This window comes from Lagopus leucura, unplaced genomic scaffold (assembly GCF_019238085.1).
Source record: "Lagopus leucura isolate 7727_CA_CO unplaced genomic scaffold, USGS_WTPT01 Super-Scaffold_73, whole genome shotgun sequence".
Lineage (NCBI taxonomy): Eukaryota > Metazoa > Chordata > Aves > Galliformes > Phasianidae > Lagopus > Lagopus leucura.
Genome location: NW_024962252.1, coordinates 83,141,583 through 83,163,448, shown reverse-complemented (window position 1 = coordinate 83,163,448; position 21,866 = coordinate 83,141,583). Strand labels below are relative to the sequence as shown.

The 21,866-nt window shown below is 36.0% G+C and overlaps 1 protein-coding gene across 1 annotated transcript in view; it reads left to right on the top strand.

Annotated features, from left to right (window-relative positions):
- USH2A (usherin) overlaps positions 1–21,866 on the top strand; it is a 394,411-nt gene that overhangs the window by 106,464 nt on the left and 266,081 nt on the right. Inside the window, exon 23 of the mRNA XM_042878308.1 lies at positions 7,325–7,555. Within this exon, the coding sequence (XP_042734242.1) occupies positions 7,325–7,555 (231 nt within the window). The remainder of the gene's footprint in view (positions 1–7,324; positions 7,556–21,866) is intronic.

Genomic DNA, 21,866 nt, shown 5'->3' with positions numbered 1-21,866 from the left:
TAAATTCTGACAAACTTAAAGAGTAAAACATTTAAGTTTTACATGGCGTTTTATCACATTTCACGTTCACATTTTTCATTTCGTTTGTTTAACAACCTTCAGTTTTTGTGTGCAAGTTCAATTTTGGGAAGTATTGAAAATTTGTAGTTTCATAGAAAATTAAAAATACTTTTGTGATGACATTTGATTAAAGGATGTTTGAACTTGGAAAATGATTAAGAAAAGCCAGTCCTGTTATTTGTAAAAATAGATGATCAAATCTTAGTCCATTAATAGGCTATTTATGTCACCGAACAGTGCAAAATGAAATTAAAATTGCCTTTCTAGTGCAGTTGAGGAGCTGCTGTTCATGAAGAAATGTCTCCCTGGCATGATGACCGTCTCCCTGGCTGTGTGCCACTCACCCTCCATGCCCTGGCACAGGGTGATTTTGGAGGAAGTCTCAGCTGCAATGTGCTTCAGCATAACGGTTCCCTCACACCATAATAGTCCAGGAGCTTGGAACTGTGCTCCAAGTTGGACTAGAGCTTATACTAAATTACATTAATTCTTCACCTCTGATCTTGAGGAGGAGAATGGAAAATCATCTCTAACCCTTCCATTTATGGAATTTATCATATAGAGCCTTTATATCAATGGGTCCTGTGATGGCTATAATTTTGGCATGGCCACTTGAGGTAAACTAGTAAAGGAGCTGCTTTCAGAATTGCCAGTGCCTAGAAATCTCAAGTTAATTTAAACCTTTGTCCGTTTGTTAGGATAATTTCTCTGGCAACATGCTTTTTATATGGTGTAATACAGCAAATATGCAGACAGAAACAATGCCATTAAATTGCTGGAAACAAAAAGGCTGAGGAAGTATTGTAAGATTTTGAGGTAGAATGTAAAATAAAGAGATTTCTGCAGATTACAGGAGCAGCAGTAACAATATGCTGATCTTTTAGTGAGAAGTCTTTTGGAGTAAACTTAAATCGATTGATTTCTTCTGAATTATTTTAACAAGCAGATCCCTTCTAACATGGTTCAGTATAGGTGTCTGTATCGGCGATATCTCATGAGTAGCTTAGCTGAGAGTGAAAAAGAAAGTTAAAATCAGCCATGCATGCTTGTGTCTGTCAGATTGACAAAAAATTTCCCTTTTACCACTACAGTCATAGTACAGTACAGTCATAATCATTTGTAAATGGTTGTAAAAGGTGACATCTGATCTAGAAGAATGTGAGGAGAGGGAGAGGTTTGAGTAAACAAAATGGAATTTGTACTAATTATTTTATAATAAAGCTAGATGGAAGCTTTCACAAACGCAAATGGAACCAGGAAAACAAATAGGAAGTGTGATCAATAAAAGAATTTGCACAGAAATTCCTGGTTCATAACAGACTCCTAAGATGTTAAGAAGCATTGATAGATCAGTGTTTCAAAGTAGTGCAGTATAGGTTGAAAAATTTAAGTACATCAAGAAAATGGAAGAAGGGAATTAACCCATCCTGAGTACACAAAGAGAAGGTGACAGGACAATAACAGAACCTCTTTTTGGCATGTTCAGTCGTGAATATGTGTATAGTTGGCTTCACAGGTCTCAAATCATATTTATACATAGGTGGATAAAAGCTTTCTTATTCCCATTAATTTAGAAGATTTCAGCAGGATGGAATTAGCCATACAAGTGCTTGGACCGGTACTACTGCTTATCCTACCCTTCTCTATGTCTGTCAAAGTGTGCCTTAAACAATCTATACAGCTGTGTTTCATTAACTGCTGTGTGACTGAGCTTATTTCTTGTAATTAAGTTTGTCTTTCCTTTGCCCTTCTTCATTTTTTTCAACTTCATTTAAAAAACCTTTTTTTTTTTTTTTTTTTTGAGACACCAAAGTATGGCTTTGTGATTGCTGCCATTTACCCCAGCACATTGTATTAGCGATCCTTTGCTTTTGATGGCAATTATAGGATTCAGAAACTAATTTGTAGAAGATATTTTTCCAGCACCAGCTGCATCTGGCTTCTTGGCAGACTTCTGAAGCAGTTGTATTGGTGTCTTTGGAGTTGCCTCTGGGTTTACTGGGGTAATGATGCTGATGGGCTTTCTGGGTTGTCTTGCACTCCTTGATGTCATTTTCTTTTTGATTACCCTTTTAATCTGAGTAATTTGTCCATTTTTTTCCATTCATGAATAAGTTCCAGGGCAAGCCTGTTTCAAAAGCCTTAACCCATTGTCATGACAATATTGCATTTCTTTATGCCTGTCTACAAAATGCTGTGCCTCAATTTTAAAATCACAAATGCACGTTAAACAGGTAATTAGTAATGTATATTTTCCTTTGTTGCAGAAGAGAAATGTGAGGTCCATTTGCTGCTGGCCTGAAAACACAGATTGTTTTGCATGCATGTACATAAGTCTCTTCATTGTGAATAGGACCCAAAGTGATTAAACAAGCACTCTTAATATGTTAATTTATAATTTTAATTACAACAATCTTGTATATATAGTCATTAGTGAATACTAATATAAATATTTTTCTACCTTTTTATTCATAATGCATAAACCAATCATCCAGTTACTTCTCGGCAGTTGCCTGTTTCCGTTTCATAATACAATCTTTGTTCTTAGTTATGAATGCATTTTGTTCATTCCTGTCTTGAATAATCCCTCATTAAGCTAGTCACTTTCTGCTCCATGCTAAAAAGGAAAAATTATCATGCAAATGTGGCATGCCATATTAAAAAGCACATTACCAAACACTTTTGTTGCTGTCCTTCAATTAGTTTCCCTTCTTTGAATTTAATTTCATTTGTTGTTAAACTACTGACTTGATGTATGGACTCATGAATTTGAGGCTGCTGCCAAGAGTGTAACGGGAAAAAAAAAATCAAAGCCTCTTCAGAAAGCTGCAGAGGCAAAGCTGGAATGAATTTGCTTCACCTTTGACAAGTACACTTGAACAGCATTGGAATCCTCTGATGATTCAGCCTGGCTAATTATCCAATTATTTATTTCAAGAATAAAGACACTGTTTTACAATTAGGAAAGTGTAAAGTAATCTGAGAAATTTGGTAATGACAGATGACTTAGGTAACTTCTGAGATAAACAGTGTATGCTCAAAGTTGTCTTGCCAAGTGTGCAAGCTGTAGTTGAAATATTCTTTGAGTTTCAGGAAAATAGCAAGGACTGAAAAGTTATTTGTCCCTCATCCTCTTCTAACACGTACTTCAAAAATAGCTCAGTTTGTTCTTTTCCTCTATGTCAAATTCGTAAGGTTTTAAGCTATGTTTAAGTTGTACTTCTATTGATTAAAATCTTTTGGTTCAAAGCAATAGTTTTTAATTGCCTAATGATATAAGTCAGTTCTTAGGAAAGAACCGTGCATTTAGGAGTTCATTTGCAATATAACTGAAAAATTCATTGCATGGCAGTAAAACAATTTACTGTTAATTACAAGGAGAAGAATTTGCTGTACCATGCTCACAGATTGCCATGAATCATGCAGCACTCCTAGAGATTTATAACAGATGTGTAAGTGGGATGAATTAGCAGGGTTTAATAACAGAGACACAAATCATGCAGACTTCAAGGAGCTTTAATTGATATACTAGAATGTGACGGGCATGAATCACTCAGCCATTCAACAGCACTGTAACATATGGTCAGCTCAATATGCTGCATCTTAAATCGGTTGGTGAGTCGTTGGTTGTCCCATATGGTGGAAGCAATATATTTTTCACAATTTTTAAAAAATACTGTGTAGTACATCTAATTTTAAAGAAATATGACTGTAGCATAGCCATGTTATTAAACTTTCTTTTGACGATGTTAGGGGTGTAAGGTTTTTTGTTTTGGGGAGAATTCCAGAACAGACTCTTAAGAATTTTCTGAAAAAAATTAAAATATTGTCCCATAGGTATAAGTATTATTTTTATTTTTACTATTACTGTTTAAATGGCTGGTGCTGTTGTGAAGAGCAGGGAAATAAAAGATCATGTTAGAAATGTTATGACTATCTCAGGGTCCTCTGAACTGTAGTGGAAATGAAATGGATGACCACTAGCTAGGCAGGTAATTTCACCTGCAAGGAAAACTCCAAGATGATAAAAATCAGGCTTGATGCTTTTGTCCTTGAATTTATGTTTCAATTTGTATCCGTGCATTCCTAATGCAAATAGAAGATTTTTAATAATTTCATTCTTGTTGGTATTGTTACCACTGTGAATGATTCAGAATGGCTAATTGTGAAGAGTTCTGTGGAAAGATCCTCAAATATCTACCTACAATATGCTGAGTAGTAGTTATTCAAACATGCATAAACCTATTAAATTTAGTCATACGGTAAATATGTTATTTCTGGGATAAGAATCTGGCAGAGGATGGGAAAACTTTAGCAGTTGTATTAGTAAACCTGACAGACTTGAGAAAAGAGTATTGTATCCTTAGAGCCACGTCTGCCAGAATTTAATGTCAACAATTAAAATTTATTTTGATCCTTACCTAGTGTTTATTACTGTTTGTATACACAACAGACCTTACTAATACAGAGATGCACTATTAGATGGAATTACCATCTGTTCAGAGTGAAATGCTGGCATCTGTCTTGGAGTCTAAAACTAAAATGATATTATTTCAAACAAAACAAAATTAACTGCTCTTTACTTACCAACTTCATTTTTGTGTACACGTGTGTGCATGCACACATGGGAAAGGCTTATTTGTAATGACCTGTGTAGCAACATCTATATTTAGATATATGACTTCAACGTAAGCTGTATGGACCATCTGTCTTTATTGGTCTTCTCTGTGCCCTGTGCTACACAATGGCATGCAGCAATCATAGACTTTTAAACACTGTTTTAGCTTTATAATATATTAAATATGTATTATATAGCAAGACATTAAAACTACATAATTAAAATACACAAAATGTGACTTTGAATCCACTAAAATGTAGTGCACTCATTATTTTGACAGATGTGTCTTAACAGAACGTGACTAAAAAAAATTAAGTAGGTAAAACTGTAGTCGATTCATCTTTCAGAAAGTAGCTACAGGTACCACAGTGACACCTTTAGGAAAATATATAGTGTATCTTTTAGTCTTGAATATTTTTAATTTCAGTGTTTAGTACCATGCTGGACTAGTGCTACGGATTTATTCTCAGTACCGTCTGTGCCTGTGAAGAGTTGTTGAGTTGCTGTTTTGTTTTGTTTTTTTTTTTTTTCCCCAGGTTTTCCTTTTTTAACTGATGCAACTTTTTGTGCTTAGCCTGCCATTGTCTTGATGCACAAGAATTCTCAAGCGTTAATGAGCTCTAGTTTAAATACTAATGTTACAGTGAGAATGTTACTTTCTAAAAGGTAGTCTTCTGTTCCATATATCACAAAATAATAAATTGTGTCATGCCAGTGTTTAATGCGTGTACACAGTGCATTAACTGTAACTGTAGTACATTTATTTGTGCTGGAGGAGACTTGAAAATGATTAAAAAATCAATACTTCCCTGTCAGAGAAGCAAGTGTTACGATGCATTTAAGTAGTTAATTGCATAAGCCCTATAAAAGCTTCAGGTTTGGGTACCAGAGATGCCATAATTATGGTCCAACTATCTGCCATTTATTAATACTAGGCTTTAAAGGAAGATCTAGTTATTGTCATGAGCGTTAGCTGTATGTGTTTTAGAACTAATGAATTTTATCATTTCCGTTTTACCGTCATGAAGTCAAACTGAAGGGCTCAACCTCTTATGTTCACATTTAAAATGCTGACGTACACCAGATCCTTCCGAAGGTGACGTTTTGATTGTTAAGACATGTTTTCTATTTAAACTTGTGCATTAATACCACAATTCATTAGTGCTGTGCCCTACTTATGCAGGAAAGCTTATGACCTCACGCTGCATTACTTCAATTTTGACATTGTAAATTTCTAACATAGCGTGAGATACTAATTAGATTGTGAAGTCATAAATGATGCCTAAGCAGGAATTTACAGCACATAGTGTCACTGGCAGCTTCCCAGTTCCCCCACTCACTGCTTTCTCCAAGAAGAATATTTATCAAGCTGGGGGAAGGGAGGGGAAAGGAAGAAAAATGATAGCAACATGCTACAGGCGAATAGAAAAAATGAAAAATATGTAAATGATTCTGGAAATGCACTAATGTTTAAAAGGATGTTATTAATTTCTTGTAAATGAAGCAATTTCTTTTTCTTTAAAGATCTTACAATATACAATGCTGTGCTGTGAAGTAATGTCAGATTTTGAAGACCCATATTTTAATTCAGTTTTTATTGTTCTTGAGAGGCGTTTATTGCTCGTTACTATGTCATTATGGGAACAAATAATTTTTACAAGTTGTCATTGTATTTCACTTCTTGCTTACAAATGAAGTTTTCTATGTCTGAATCCCTTTCTTTATCAAGGAAATAAGAGGAGGAAAAAAGGAAAGATAGGTAGAGGTTCTATAGATAATAAAGTGTTCTTGTACTCCTTCTTCAGATGGCATCTATTTCAGTGCTGGACCAATCCTTTCTACCTGTATGGCCATTATGCCATTAAGCAAACAGATCTTGCTGCCCTCCAGTGGCTTACTGTACAGTACTTAAAAGAAATAAAAAGATATATTCTGTTCATAGTTCAGCTATAGAGTGACAAAATCTATCAAGTTGTATAATAGAATCAGCACATTGGTTTTATTGCTAGGAGGACCATTGTAATACCATGAAGTTGCATATACTGATAGCCTCAAAGAGACAGTCTTGCATGGAGTGTTACTGCACACCAGTGTTGGTGTAAAGAAGTCTAGAGACAAGCATTTTCTTGAATGAAATAATTTTCTGAACATATGTTAGTTTCATATTAGGTTATGCATGTACATAAAAAAAAAAAAAATACTGTAGGCCTTCATTATTCAGCTTACAAAGCTGTTCTGGTCCTGTTGACTGGGTAAGTTCATCTAGTGATAAAAGATTAGTATTGTTATACACCGTACTGCTGAGATATAGCAAGACTTAATTTATCATTCGGATTTTCCTTTAGTCTCTCGTTTAATTCCAACTCTGAAAGTCATACAGATAGGTGCTTTCCATTGACCATGACTTAAGAGACTCGTCAGCAGGGAAATACAGAAATTGTCCAAAGCCTGAAGCACAAGAAAGCTGAAAGCAAATTCTTTTAAAAATTAAGAGTTCGTTTTTTTTTTTTTCTAATTAAGCTTCTTTGGATATCCGTTCTTAAGTGGACTAGAAAACATAGCTGGATGTTTTCGGAAAACTGTTATGTATAAAACTATTTTTCCTATAATTTCTTAATATATATATCAATATATTTTATTGCACAGCTCCAAGGAAGTTTGGTGCCCCTCGTGTTGAAGGAATAAACAGCACAATGGTGAAGATAAGCTGGAATGAACCTGAAGAACTTAACGGACCTTCTCCCACCTACCAGGTGGAAAGGATGGATTCATCTTTAGCTACATGGGATACAGAAGTAGCAAAAGGAGTCCGTTTCCCAGGAAATGGTTATTACAGATTTCCTAGTTCGACTCTTCCTGCCAATGCTTACTTTACAGGTAAATTCATTTAAATCACTTAAGAAATATATGTTATACTCTGCATTTGTTTAACAACTCATTGTCATTATTTTTAACATTTCTACAGTAAAATATGTGGGTTTTAATTTACAAGCATAATTTGATTGTTAGTGATGTAGGGGCTATTTTGATTGTCACATAAAAAGCCTGTAGAAAACTTTATTGGACATGTGGGATTTGTTCCCTTAGCTTTAGGCATGGAGATGTACATGATGGTGAGTGTTGCTGCGTATGTCTTATTTCCTTGTGGTAAATATGAGATGGATTTGATTTATGCATCTGGGATCAAAATTTCTCAATGAATTTGCTAAGACCTGTTTAATTTCATATCTTTTTGAGGATTTCTGAGGTTGTGCGAGTACTCCTGAGCTCTTTCCTGTGCTCAAATCATTTGTGATGTTTTGCTACTATAGTCTAGGCAAGAAAAAAGACTGCCAATCTGACAGAAGTATGCTTTTTCTGGACTGCTTTATTTTTGTTTAGTTATGCATTTTGGAACAGTGGGTCTTTCAGATCTTTGCAAACCAGCTTTCCTATGTTCTGTGATTCCCAGATTTTGCTAATGTCTTCACTTCATGGGTAAATCAAAGATATAAACAGTACAGTTCTGGGAAAAATATCTAGATAAATCCAGTTGTGTGTTTGAGGTGCTATAGTGATCTGTCATTAGTATATTACAATGATGTGCACAGAACATGACTTTTTAGCAGCATAAGAAGAAATGACAAAGATGAAGATTTATTTCTTTATTTTTAAAAAGGTATGTAAGAGGGGTGTGTGTGTGTGTGTATACATATATATATATACATACTAGCTTTACAGCAGCAAAGGAAAATCCTTAAAGGAATCTCAATGTCAGTGTCAGCAAGTATTCCACTGCGTGCGGATGATATTGAAGCTCTACTGTACAGTGATACAGCTTAGCCTGGTACTGTGACTTGGTTGCTATGAGTTAAGGCTGCAAAAAGCATGCAGTATTGGTGACACAGGGAAGAACCCTAAAGATTTAAAGTGAACTCAGCAGCTGATGTATCTTAATTTTCTGGATCATCACAGATAATCTTGTCAATTTTCTTGGATCACACGTATCTTGGTACTTGCTAGTATGTGTGTGAGAATCCAGTTTTTGTTTAAAACACAAATAGCCTTCTCTGTCTATGATTACACAGTGAATCTGATGTTTAAAAAAAAATTAGAAGTTGAAGAACATTTCCATTTCATTTTCTTGCTAGGTGCTTACTTGATTGGTAGCAGAGTAATTATAACAAGTGATAATGCGTTAGTTAAATATTTGACACCATGTTGACTTGCAAAACCTGCCCCTGTGCAGGAGTCTATGGGAGCAGCTGTTGGGCTCTTTTCCTCAGCCAAATGGCTAGATAGATTTCCTGACATCAGAGTTTGCACCTTTTACTGTATATTTAGTTTGTTTTTTTTTTTTTTAAAAAAAGTGATCTTATCTTTTTTCCTTTTATCAATTGCGATGATCTAAACACCAACTGAGCTACAGTTTTTCTCACCAGAGCTGTAGTAAGTCCCATCACTGCAGAGTAGTTAAGTAGTTTAACCAGCCGAGTAATTACAGGTATCACTGGTATCTTCCTTGTAAGTCTATATGAGTGCTGAGGAAAAGGGAGATGCTCTACTTGGATAGTTAGCATGCCTATCTATGACCAAGAAAGCCCAGTGCTTGTCTACCCAAGCACTTATTCAGTCTAGTGTTCAGACTGATACTAGGAGCTAGTATCTAATAGAGCAATACTGTTTTTGAGGTGGTAGTTTGAGAGAGTTCGAAAAGATGGATTCAAAGAAGATGTTAAAGCTCCATTAAAATTGGAACCTGTTAAATATAGTTTCCATTAAAACTGGAATGCTGTTGTGTGAATTAACACAGTTTATTATTTGTTTGGATTGTGATCTTTCTATTAGATGATTTATTGATCTGAGTACCTGAAGATGAGCTAGAACCAAAACAAGCCAGGCAGTTTGTCCAGATACCTGCCAGGAAAGACTGACATTCAAGTTAAATCATCCTGTTTAGTACCTGGAAAAGTATAATTCATCTACTTGATAACTCAGTTTTTGAGAAGTGAAAATCTTCTTTTTTTTTTAATTGTCACTAGCCCTTCTAAAACAAAGATGGGAAATTATGAAAAGCAGGAGGGTTTTGAAAAAAAAGATAGAGGAATGAGGAGTTCTCTACACTTGTTCCATTATTGAGGCCCTTGTTTCATTACCCATCTTCTGAGGATAAGCAGGTGGCAATTGTACTTTATGGATGGAATGACTTTAGTGTGCATGCAGCTGTGTACATTTTTGACACTAAAGTATGCCAGCTTGTATATGTCAGTCGGAAGATAGGTACTTCTTGGTGCTTTTGTGATCACCCACTGCTAATACAGAAAAAGATAGATCAGTTTTTTCACTGCTGATAAATGCAGTCATCTGCAGTGCCTTCCCAGCTGATTATATGCTCCAAGGTGCAAGTAATAGAGGCAGATGTGTCATCTGGGAATTTTTCTGAATTTATTAAAGAAGTTTGGCAATAAACACTGGCTACCCTACGCAGTATCTTTCTCTTGCAGTTGAAGAGAAAGCTTTGTGATAGGTAGAAGATATGCTCTCAGTATGCATTAGATGAAAAGAAGTCAGGTAAAGGAAAGGATTGCTTCTGTCAGAACTGTCCACCTGTAACTTTGTAGTCCTTTGGACTACAAAAGAAATTTTAGGCATCTACAATGTCATTCCACTAAAGATGCAAACATTTTTTAATACTTACTAGTATCACTTGAAGATGTTAGAGACAGCAATGCTGGTTGAATCTAGCAAAATACTACCAGACAAAGGGCAATTAATGTTCTCATTTTAGCTAAGGAATTCATCTGTCCCTGTTGCCCTGGAGACTTGAGTATTCAAGTGTTTATCTTTGTGTCTTTCCCATGAGACAGCAAAGTGCTATTGTTCTGGTTTTATAGATGAGGAACTGAACTATGCAGAGTGAGGCCCAGATTTCAGTGTGCAGTTGGGAACTCCAATCCATTGATTTTAATTAAAGTTTGATTCTTAATTACCTTTCTGAATATGGGCCCAGTTGGGCTACCCAGGGCATGCAGGAAGTCCATAGTGGGGAAGATTTAAATCAAGGTTTCCAAAAGCTTTAATTTGTACCCTAAGTGTGGGATCTGTTTTCCTTTCTGCAACAGTTCCTTAATCATCAGTGATAATAGTCTTGCTTTTTTTTTTTTTTTTTTTTTTTTTTTTTTTTTTTGTCAGATTAAATGTAATACAATTACAGGAAGGACAAAACAGGAGAATTAATCAATTGGATGTGCCTGTGAGGATACCATATCTCTGTAGTACCTCATTGTCTATATAAAATAGGAAATCGTAGATGTTTTGGTGTGGCTTTTTCCTGATGTAAATTTGGTGAAAGTGCTATGGCTAACGTGTGCTCTATCTGAAGATTTCCACCAACTCTGAAATCTGATACCAGCTGATCTAGTAGGACTCTTGTGTTTAAATTCAGTACACACACAAAAAACAAACATTGAGTTCTTCACTCTCAGCATTTAGAAGCTGGCTGAAGTAAAAAGACTGCGCTTGCAAGACACCTTGCCAGAGGAACTCTTATTTGGTGTATTCCATTAGGCCTGATTTTTAACAGCCTAACTGAACAAAAAAATTTACATTCTACCTAATGAAGGAGTTTATATGTAAAAGATTCTCTAGAAATGGCCAGAATGTTCTATAACCTAGTTATTTTGTGTGGTTTGCTTTATCTTGGGCCGGAGGAATCCCAGGCATCCATACAGACTGGAAGGAACAGTCCTTGAGAGCAGCCCTGCAGAAAAGGACCTGGGAGTCCTGATGAAAAGCTTAACATGAGCCAGCAATGTGCCCTTGTAGCTTAGAAAGCAAATGGTATTCTGGGCTCCAACAGAATGGGGCCAGCAGAGACAGGGAGGTGATTGTCCCCCTCTCCTCTGCTCTTGTGAGGCCCCATCTGGAGTACTGCATCCAGGTCTGGAGCCCCCAGTACAAGAAAGACAAGGGTCCAGAGGAGAGCTGCAAAGATGATGAGGGGGCTGGAGCACCTCCCCTACAAGGACGGGCTGAGGGAGCTGGGCTTGTTCAGTCTGGAGAAAAGAAGGCTGCGGGGTGACCTCATTGCAGCCTTTCAGTACCTAAAGGGAGCATATAAGTGGGAGGGGAATCAACTCTTTGAAAGGGTAGACATCTACAGGACAAGGGGAAATGGTTTTAAATTGAGGGAGGGAGGATTTAGGTTGGATGTTAGGCGGAAGTTCTTTACAGAGAGAGGTGAAGTGCTGGCACAGGCTGCCCAGAGAGGTTGTGGATGCCCTGTCCCTGGAGGTGTTCAAGGCCAGGTTGGGTGGGGCCCTGGGCAGCCTGGTCTAGAATTAAATGGGGAGGTTGGTGGCCCTGCCTGTGGCACAGAAGGTAGGAGGTTCATGATCCTTGAGGTCCCTTCCAACCCTGACCGTTCTGTGATTATCGGTACAGCTTGTGTAATGCAGCTGTTGGAATCCTGAAGGGACATAGTTCTGTTTGGTGGGTTCTGTAGTGGTGAAGGGAAATATAAAATATTTTTAATATGGCATAGAAAGACATACTTGGAATTTAAAGAACTGTAAATTGTCTGAAAATCTTAAATTCAAATTATACTTGTATTATTCTTCTAGTGACTGGGTCTATTGGCAAGATCCAAAAAAAACCCAAAACACCTAAAGGTTAAGGCAGTGAGCATGATACCATGTTAACCCGGGTGTCATTGCTAACGAATGGATGAGTTGTAGTACCGTTTTTCATGCAGGAAAGCTAGGGCCTTCGTCTGCTTTCTAGCAAGGATATACTAAAGCTCACAGTAAGTCCACTGAGATTGTTGGATACAGTCAATGGAAAACAGCATGCTGAACTGCTATAGTGTGTATGTGTCTGTGTGAATAGCAGCAACTAGGCAACAAATATATTTATGAAGAGTTATTCCTCAATTCCTTTTTGCTGTTTGGTTGAAGGTCAGGACTGGAGATGTGTGAAGAGATTGAATAAAAACAGGCATATGAATGATGACCTGTGCCATTGAGTCCTGCTTAGGATGATGTTTGTCTCTAATTTGAGGTACTATCTTCTCTTCAGGATTCATAATGCATAAATATCTCTGCAAGATAGGCAAGTTCATCTTTTTATTTCATGGCAAGTAGAGGATGCTGAGAAAGCAGGTGTGCACCCTCTTGAATATACTGGTGGATACTTTGTGTTCTTACAGAAACAGAGTTGCTGTTTTTTAAACTTCCTAGAAAATCTTGTCAAAAACTGCTGTAGTCTTTTGTGTTGTGGGTATACTGGATAGCCTGTAAGGACAGGTGAGAAGATCATTTAGTTTTCAGAATTTACTGAGCAAGTAGATGGCAGAGTAAGTTCTTACAAAGCTAAAGAACTTCTGGGCCTAAAGAGCAGCCCACTGTAAGATTGCAGATTGAACCCAGAATATGTGGGATGCAAGATCTGAACTTGTAGTTTCTGGACAGCAACTAAGCTTTCTAAGGTAGAGCCATGGATTACATATATCTCTTCTTGAATTTTTCCTTTGATTTCCCCATTGCAAAGGAGAGTCTATGACTGAACTGATAAAATAGGTTTTGGTCTAGTAAGAGAGGATGGAAATTGCTAACTCTTGGATACATAAGTGAAACAAACTTACTGTGAAGTTTGGGCTACATGAAATCAAACTCAGGGCATCTGTTCACTCTGCAAGAGTGACTCAGTTGCTACAAAATAAAGAAGCTCAGCTCCTTCTGTACTTTTGTATAAGTTTTTTTTTTTTTTTTTTTTTTTTTTTTTTTTTTTTTTTTTAAGCCTGTTAGTTTTGTTTCTTTTGTAATGAGGGAGATTTACTATCTGCACCTGCTTTAAGCCTTGAGTGGGTTTAAATTTTCTCCTGAAGGAGAAACTTTGCAATTTTGGTGGAGGAAGGCTGTTGAAGATCTCATAGTTAGGGCTGAGTGTCATCCACAGGAAACAGACAAGACAGCAAAAGAATATGAGAAGTCAAATTACATCCTTTGATTTCAGGCACAGGCCTATAAACAATTAGAAATTGTTTTAATGAGAAATATGCCCAGTACTTGTGCCATCCTTTTTTATTTCATTACATTACATTATATTACATTACATTAGACTGGGTTTAAACTCATGATGCTGCCCACTAAACACCAATCATATCCTCACAGGTGCCTATATGATTTGATGAAAATGTGAATGTGATGTCTTCCCAAATGGACTTTGATTTGGCTCAAAAAAATCACGTAACTTCTGTTCAGTAGCAAGCAAAACCTAAACAACAGACTTTGGATTTAAACTAGGATGTCCTGGTATGAGCTGGAGATAACTGTCTATGAAAATTAAAGAGTAGAAATATCAGTGTGTGAAGATTCCTTCTGACCTCTCAAAATTAGACTACTTCTCAAATAAAACACTTAATATAAATTGACCATTAGGTGTCCTTGTTGCAGGCTTTATAAGTAATATTATATATTCTGTCTAGGAAGAAGAGCAAAGCAAATATTTCATGCATACATCATACATTGCCCAAAATGTTGTGAGCAACATTTTTTCAGGAGTTAGAATTGTACATCTACACAGAAGGGAAGCCTTTATTTAGCGATAAAATAGGTATTGTATTTTTTTCCGATGGGTGAAGGATTCATTCTGCATTTTCAAAACTGTTGAATTAATAATAACTAGTGTTATTTTAATGTGGTTCCTCTTGGATGCTGTTTCTTTGAAAGGGAAGCTATTCATGTATTAAAAAATTCAGTCTTCTGTAAAGAAACCTTAGTGTTGGGCCTTGCTTTGAATCCAAGTTGTCTGAAGTAAGTTACTTCAATAGGATGCTTAAAAAGAAATGTCTTGCCTGCAGTGCAAACTCCTTGCCAACCTCTATATGATATAAATTCAGCTCTGCAATGATTAGGAAATAACTGTATGAGGTAAGATGTTCATATATTCAGCATTACACATAGAGCTCTTTACAATGGCATTTTTAGTGTCATGAAGTGGTCTTAAAAATGAGTATTCCAACAAAAAATACACCTGTGCTAATGTTTTTATGGCTAAATTCTGAATCAGGTACTCATATTTGTCAGAGAAAATCTTGACAGAAATGGTGATTCTTAATAAGTTTGCCATGGAACGCAGCACAAACGTTGTTTACCGTTGAACTGAGAAGAGTGGAGAATAGCTGTGGTCATTCCAGAAATTGATCTCCATGTAGCTCTTTGTCACAGTGAACTCTGCTGTAATGTGAAACAAATTCAATTCCGTATAGTATTGCACAAACATTTTGTAATTAGTAGAAGTCGCAAATATTTTCATTAGCATATGTAGCCAAATAAATGGTCCTTTTCCAACATCCCAGAGGCCATGTGAAGAATGTTATTGGCTGAAAACTGAGCAAATGGAGAGGATTGAAGCTCCTAGACTCATAAGCTTAAAATATGGAAAGGGAGATTGTCTTCTTAGAAATATTTTTTTGTGAAATACTAGTTTAGTAAAGGAATAGATGGTTGTGGGAAATAAAGATCTGGCACAGGAGATTTTAGAGAATAGTTGGATGAACATCTCTCAGGAATAACCTGGGTAAAATTGATTATGCTTTGGAGTAAGTGGATTGATTCTTTGACCTTTAAGAATGTTTTCCAAACCTATATCCTATTATAAACTCAGACTAAGCCAGTGAATCTGGGAATTATGTTGAATTTCACAAGGTTCTCACCAGCCCATTTCTACAGCCTGTCATGATTCTTCTGAATTGCAGTGTATCAACTACAGCCCTCAATTCTTTGTTCATATGCAGGCTTTTTGAAAGTACATTCCTTCCCTTCAGCAGGGATTCATTCTAATGTATTCTGTTAAACATAATTAGTTCTAGTACCACTCCCTGGGAAATGCTGCCAACTGAGCTTTGTGCCATTTGTCACAGGCCTTGAGTCCTAGTGTTCAGCCTTTTTTTTTAAACCTACTTTTATAGTCTGCCTGTATACTCCATTTCTTTCTCCAAGCAGCCTAATGTCTGAAAGTATGTTGAAGTCCTTGCTAACACCAAGACATATAACTCTGGTTACTTTCTCCTTTGCCTGTTGAGTCAATTCATGCCTCATAGAAGGAAATCATCAGGCTACTCAGGCACAATTTGTCCCTAGTAAATCCACATTAACTTTTCCCAGTCATGAGGCTAATTATGGCCTCCATGAAGACATACTGTATGGAGTCATTGGTGATCAAAGCTAGGCTGACCAGCTTCTGGTTTCCCAAATCTATAGGACAACTCTAAGGCAAATGCTATTACATTTCTTTTCTTCAGCCTTACCCTAGAAACTGAACAGAACAGGCAAAAGGAAAGATAAATTGACTTTTTACTTTGCTTGGCTTTATGTATTTGTATCTCTATCAGCTTTTTTCCTTATGTACTGAGCTTTATAAGTATCATCCTTTTTTATTTCATTATGCTGAACTGAAGAAAGTAGAGGTTTTTCTGGGGGGTGTTACAAACGAAATTCTTACATCCAGCTGTCAAATACTGAGAGAAAGGAATAGAGCACTGTGTTAGCTGACTTGAGGAACACACTTCATATTTCAAGTAACTTTTGATAATGTCACTCATTTTCCAGACTGTTTTACTAAAGCATGCAAGAAGAGGTCTTCAAACATATATTTTATTGCTACCTTTCTGTCTAGGTTGCTGTCACAGACTTCTCCTTAGTCGTGCTTTTAATTTTTATGCTAAGTTCTTACATTTTCTTCACAAAATTTGAACCGATATCTTGATATTCAGGGGATGAAAGTAAGATAAAGATTGTCTTATATTGCCATGAAATGACTGGCTTCAGTAAGAAGGGGAGCTAGGCTTTTTTTGCCCCATAACTATTTGTGCAGACATTTTAACTAGGATTTAGTACTTCATGTGAATTCACAGTTGCATCTTGAAATGTACATTCCTTTCTTCCTTCCTTCCAAATCCCATGAAAGTCAGGGAGTGAGGGGTTGTGTCTGGAGAGAAAGGAATGATCCACTACAACAAAGTGAACTCTGCTGCTTTATGAAAAAACATCTTAAAACATTTTCTAACGTGCACAACAGGGACATAGGCAGCAAATAAGCCAAGCTGATGCTGACCTTGCCAGTATTACAGGGGTAATATTTCCACTAAGATGAACTGGTTTTCTTAGGCTCAGACATGCTTTCTATCAATATCAAGTATCTACTTTTTCCATCTTTTTTATTTTAAAAACGATTTATTGTAACCACAAGAAAAAAAGAAAGATTCTTCTTTCTGTATAATTTCTCATGCTGTTCTTTTTCAGTTTAACAGATCAGCTACACAGTCCAAGCTTTAGCGTACAGTTGCATGTTTTTTGCATCGTCTTTAATGGCAAAGCACATTTTTTTTTCTTGTTGTGTGACGTTCTGTGATTAAAACAAACTTGTCTGCTTGTGCATGTCAACTTTCAGAGCATGAATTAGTGAATGCTTTGAATTAGACCAAAACCCTTTGCCAGACTAGATCACAGTTTCTGTTGTTTGTGCAAAACATTTACAGAACTGGGTCTTCTGATTACTGTAGATGTATCACATAACTTGTGCTCTGTAAAACAGCAGCTCTTCCACTTGTGTCAGAGCTCTAGATATTTTTCTTTAAATTTTGTGCAAATGTGATTTTTAAATGTAGTGGACAATCTCTCTGTGCATGGCTAGCTTAAGAACTGGAAGAATAATTATTTTTCCAGTTACTTCAAAACATGAAGGTTTAGTCAAGGGTAATAAGTATAGTTACTGAAATTGTGCTTTTACAAGCTAATGAATTATTCTGACGGTGTTACCATTTATACTCCAAACAGCTTTATGCCGGATGAGCTTCCACATATGAAACATACCTATATATCTGGTGTTTCTTTTACTTTCTTGTGTCCAAATTAAATTCTGGTAGGGTAGGTAATGACTTCAAGCGGTGCCAGAGGAGGGTCAGGTTGGATGTTAGGAAACAGTTCTCCAAAGGAGTGGTTGAGCACTGGCACAGACTGCCCAGGGAGGTGGTGGAATCACCATCCGTGGAGACATTCAAGAAATGTGTGTGTGTGGCACTGAGAGACATAGTGGGAAATATTGGTGGTAGTTGGATAGTTGGTCTAGATGATCTTAAAAGTCTTTTTCAACCTTAAATATTCTATAATTCTATGATGTAGGAACTCAGTAGAGGGTCTGTGGAATAAATCATTTTTCTTTTAGCACATAGTCTGGCCTTCGTTCAGTAAGAATGAAGTACTTACACATTAGCTGTGGGGGAGAGATTTGGGTAAACAAATATTGCTGAAAATTAATTTTTTTTTTTTTTAAAAAAGCTGTAAGATGGGAAACTGCATAAATGCAGGAAGTTTATTAAAGAGTGCCAGCCATTTCTTGGAATTTTTAAATGTGTGGGGTTCGTGTACTCCCATTTAGACTAAGACTATGTCACGTGGATCAAAGAAGGAACTTAAAGCTTGAGCATAGAAAATTGTAGGTCAGAAGATGTTCATCTTTTACAACGAGTATAGGAATGCTTCTGGAAATTCTGTGTTACCTGATGCAGCAGACACAGGTGGAAGACAACTGAGTGCTTCCAATGCTTTACATTAGCTGATGCAATTGTAGGTCTTCTGTGCCTCTGCTTCAGCACATTGTAATATTCTTCTGGGATTCTTATATGCTATTGTTGTTGAACTTTTCAAATTGTGTTTTAAGAGACAATCTTGATAAATATTAAAGTTTTTTTTTTTTTTTTTAAAAAAAAAGCTGCCTTCTTAACCATCTTAAGAAAGGACCCTAATTTATGTGATGATACTCAAAATGACATGAGGGCATTTGGTATGATAAGCTCTTTTATTTATTAGGTTATCTGTGTACCTGCCTATAATTTTTTGAGGAGCTGTTTGTAAATAGGTGCAGGAAGAATATTGTTCTTTCTGTAATTGGTTTCTATAGAGAGGTTTAAGCAATGCTGCAACAAGGAGAAGCCTAGAACTGTCTTGACTAGTGAGATACTTCATGTGAAATTAATGCCTTCTGGCCTATATGTGGCCTTTATTACTATAAAGGGTTATTTCATTTGGTGACTTGAGACATTACATTTGACTGATACTGAGCTTTTAAATTATGCCTGCTTATGAGATGTGAATTCCTCGATTCCTTCCTGTATTGTGTTTTCAATTGGTGAAGGAGTAACTACTGAATTATATATTGATTAAAAGTGCATGAAGAGTCATGCATTGATTATGATTGCCTTGTGCATTTGATCAAGAAATTGTCATGATAATAATGAAGTTTTTATCTTCTAATTGATTTCCAGAGTGATTAAATTAAGACCTCTTCTAAGTGTGACTGTCCTTATCAATTACTGGCAGAATAGAGAAATTAAAGGATTAAAAATTTAAGTGTGTTAAGATTCAGTATTTAAGGTCTAAAATCAATCAGATTGTAGACTGAGTAATACCATTACAACAGAAGTATCCTTCAGGATTAAACTGTGGCAAATTGGTGAAAAAAATGGCTGTATTAGTGCATATATGGAAAAAAAAAATTGCACAATGAAGCATCTAGAACTTAGAAAACTGAATTTGAATGAGCTGTATAAACTTAATTCAGCCTTGTTATTTTCGTGTTATGATTGCGTCTTATTGTCTGATTAAAAACAAGTTCTTCCATAGGTTTTAAGCTATTACCTTTTTTAAATTCTTACTAGTCTGCATGTGGTTTGATGTCTGTCTCACTATGTATATCAGTTTAGTAAGTGCAGAGTTTAAGCTTTTCTTGTGCTGTTCTGGTTGATGTATTCTGAGTACTTTGTAATCCTAGGTTTACAACTTCACAGAACTGTTATTGCTTTTGTTATAAGTGGAGACTAGGTAAATTAAAAGGAGGACTGAATGTGTTGGGAGATGCTTGCTAGTGTTGAGTGTTCAAAGAGGACTCAAGATTTAGGAGAAATTTCTATTAACATTAAACTCCATTCAATTAGGAACCCAAAAAGCTTCCACAGATCACTGTAGGTTGTTTAAATGCAAGCAGGAACACCTTCTACTAGACTAAGTTGCTCAAAGCCAAAAATGGGCGCATAACAAGTGATAACTCTGGAAAGTTGGGTTAAATGACTTCATATTGCTTAAGAATTTTGTGGCAGAGGTAGAGGCAGATTTCTTCAGAGTGACATTGAATGGCATTAGCAATGAAACTGTCCATTCGCTTTTTATACTCTCCTTCCTCTTTCATCAAACATCCTCAGAGCACTAAATCAAATAAGACAAGCTTCTATGCACAAAATCCTTATTTGCTACATGAATTCTGTTTTACTTGCTGAACATCATAAAATCCCCGAGGCAGATACCTTATGGGAAATGTGTGTGTGTGTATAATTGTAGGCTATGTCATTATTCATCCTCCATGTGTACTATTTTTTGCAGGCAATTTTTATTTTATTTTACTTTGTAAGCTTTGAGGATTTATTTTTGAAGTCCTAATGTCGACTAACCAGTTATTCTAAGTAATATTAGTAATAATAATTTTAAAAATCTGTCAGGAGAATCCCAGACATCCATCATTTGGAGCATTGCTGACTAACATTAGATGTCAGTGGGTAAAAATCTTTAATATTAATGAAATCTCTTTCTGATCTGAACTATCAGAGACATTGACTACTGTACTAGATGATCATGAAGGATCCATAGCATGATTTTTGACTATTCTTGATTTTTTTGACTGTGTATATTTTCTGTGAACGTATCTTTCCAACAGGATTGGTAAGGAGAGTTCATACTGATGGTTATAGGCCCTCTTGGTTTTCTATTTTCCTGTTGCTCTTCTGTTTTTTTGTTTTTTTTTTGCCTTTTTTTTTTTCATGTTTTATCATTATCCAGGATTTGCTTCTTTCTTTCCTTTTTCCAGATTTGACAATTATGAAGTCTTTGATCTTCTGTCTTCTTTAAGGTGTTGTCTTTTTCTTTGTGCATGGCAGACACTAAATAGGAGAAAATGAGTCCAAAAGCAAGACTTTTCACCTTTCTTTCTAGTGTCTAGCACACCACCAGAATTTCATGGCCAGGACCAAGTTCATAGAAATATATAGGTCAAGAAGGCTATTCTAATGAGTTTGTCTCTCTTATTCAGAAGAAGGAGCTAAAAGAAACAAAAACAAACAAACAAAAAAAACCAAGCTTTTGTTGTTAAAATTTAAAGAGTGACGTAAATTCTTCGAAGTGGTATTTGGCACAAATCAAAACATGTTTATAATTTTTTTTTTCTAAAATATACTCTTCTAAAAAAGTGCAAAACTGTTAAGGAGTAGCAGAAGTGTTGCTGCCATTCCATTTTGCAGCCACTGGGATGGAAGTAGTTTCTGCACTGGAGGACTAGTGATTTAAATGCAGTGACTTGCAGACTATGCTGAAGTTGTAGCATTTTAGTTTGAGTAAGGTCTTCGTTATCTTATGTATGCACATTGTCTAAAGATTATGGTACATTTTGTCGTTGGATGGGATCCTCAGGATACAGCACACAATACTTTTGTAAGAAAGCATGTCATTTGAATGTCTATTACTTGCTGGTATTTTTCTTCAGTAAGTGTATATTAAAAAAAAAAAAAAAAACTAAGGAGCATAGTTCATATTTAGCTAGGTGCTGGTTATATGCACTTTGATACCTTGAGTTCTGAAGAGTAATCCAGCTCTGTAGTTGTTGGGCTAATCAAGACTGTCCTTTTCAACTTTGAAAGTAAATACCTGTAAAACCAATTGTTTTTGAAGATATTTTTGTAGAATTAGATGAAGTTGCACTTTTGCATCTTTTCTCAAGTTATTCAAAATTTCTATGAAATGCACTTGCATTGATAGATGGTCTGTAAAGCAAAGGTAGATGGACAAAATTACTACCTTAAAGAGCAGTGCTGAGGTATAGTGGCTGAGAATTCAGAAATCTGCTGCTAGCATAAGTACAGAATGAAAATGAAAGCCTGCCAAGTAATCTTGTTCTAGTATAAGGACAATTTAATTTGGGTGACAGAAATGTCCTATACTAAATTACTGGAAGATTCATTGATCTCACTAGACAGTTGTTGCATGGCTTTTTTTCATTTGAAGAAATTCTAAGAGTTATATACTTTATTGCAGAAAAATCTCAATAACAATGTCTGTATATACTCAAAATGAGGTTTGATTGAAAGTAGTTAGATCTGTGCTCACTG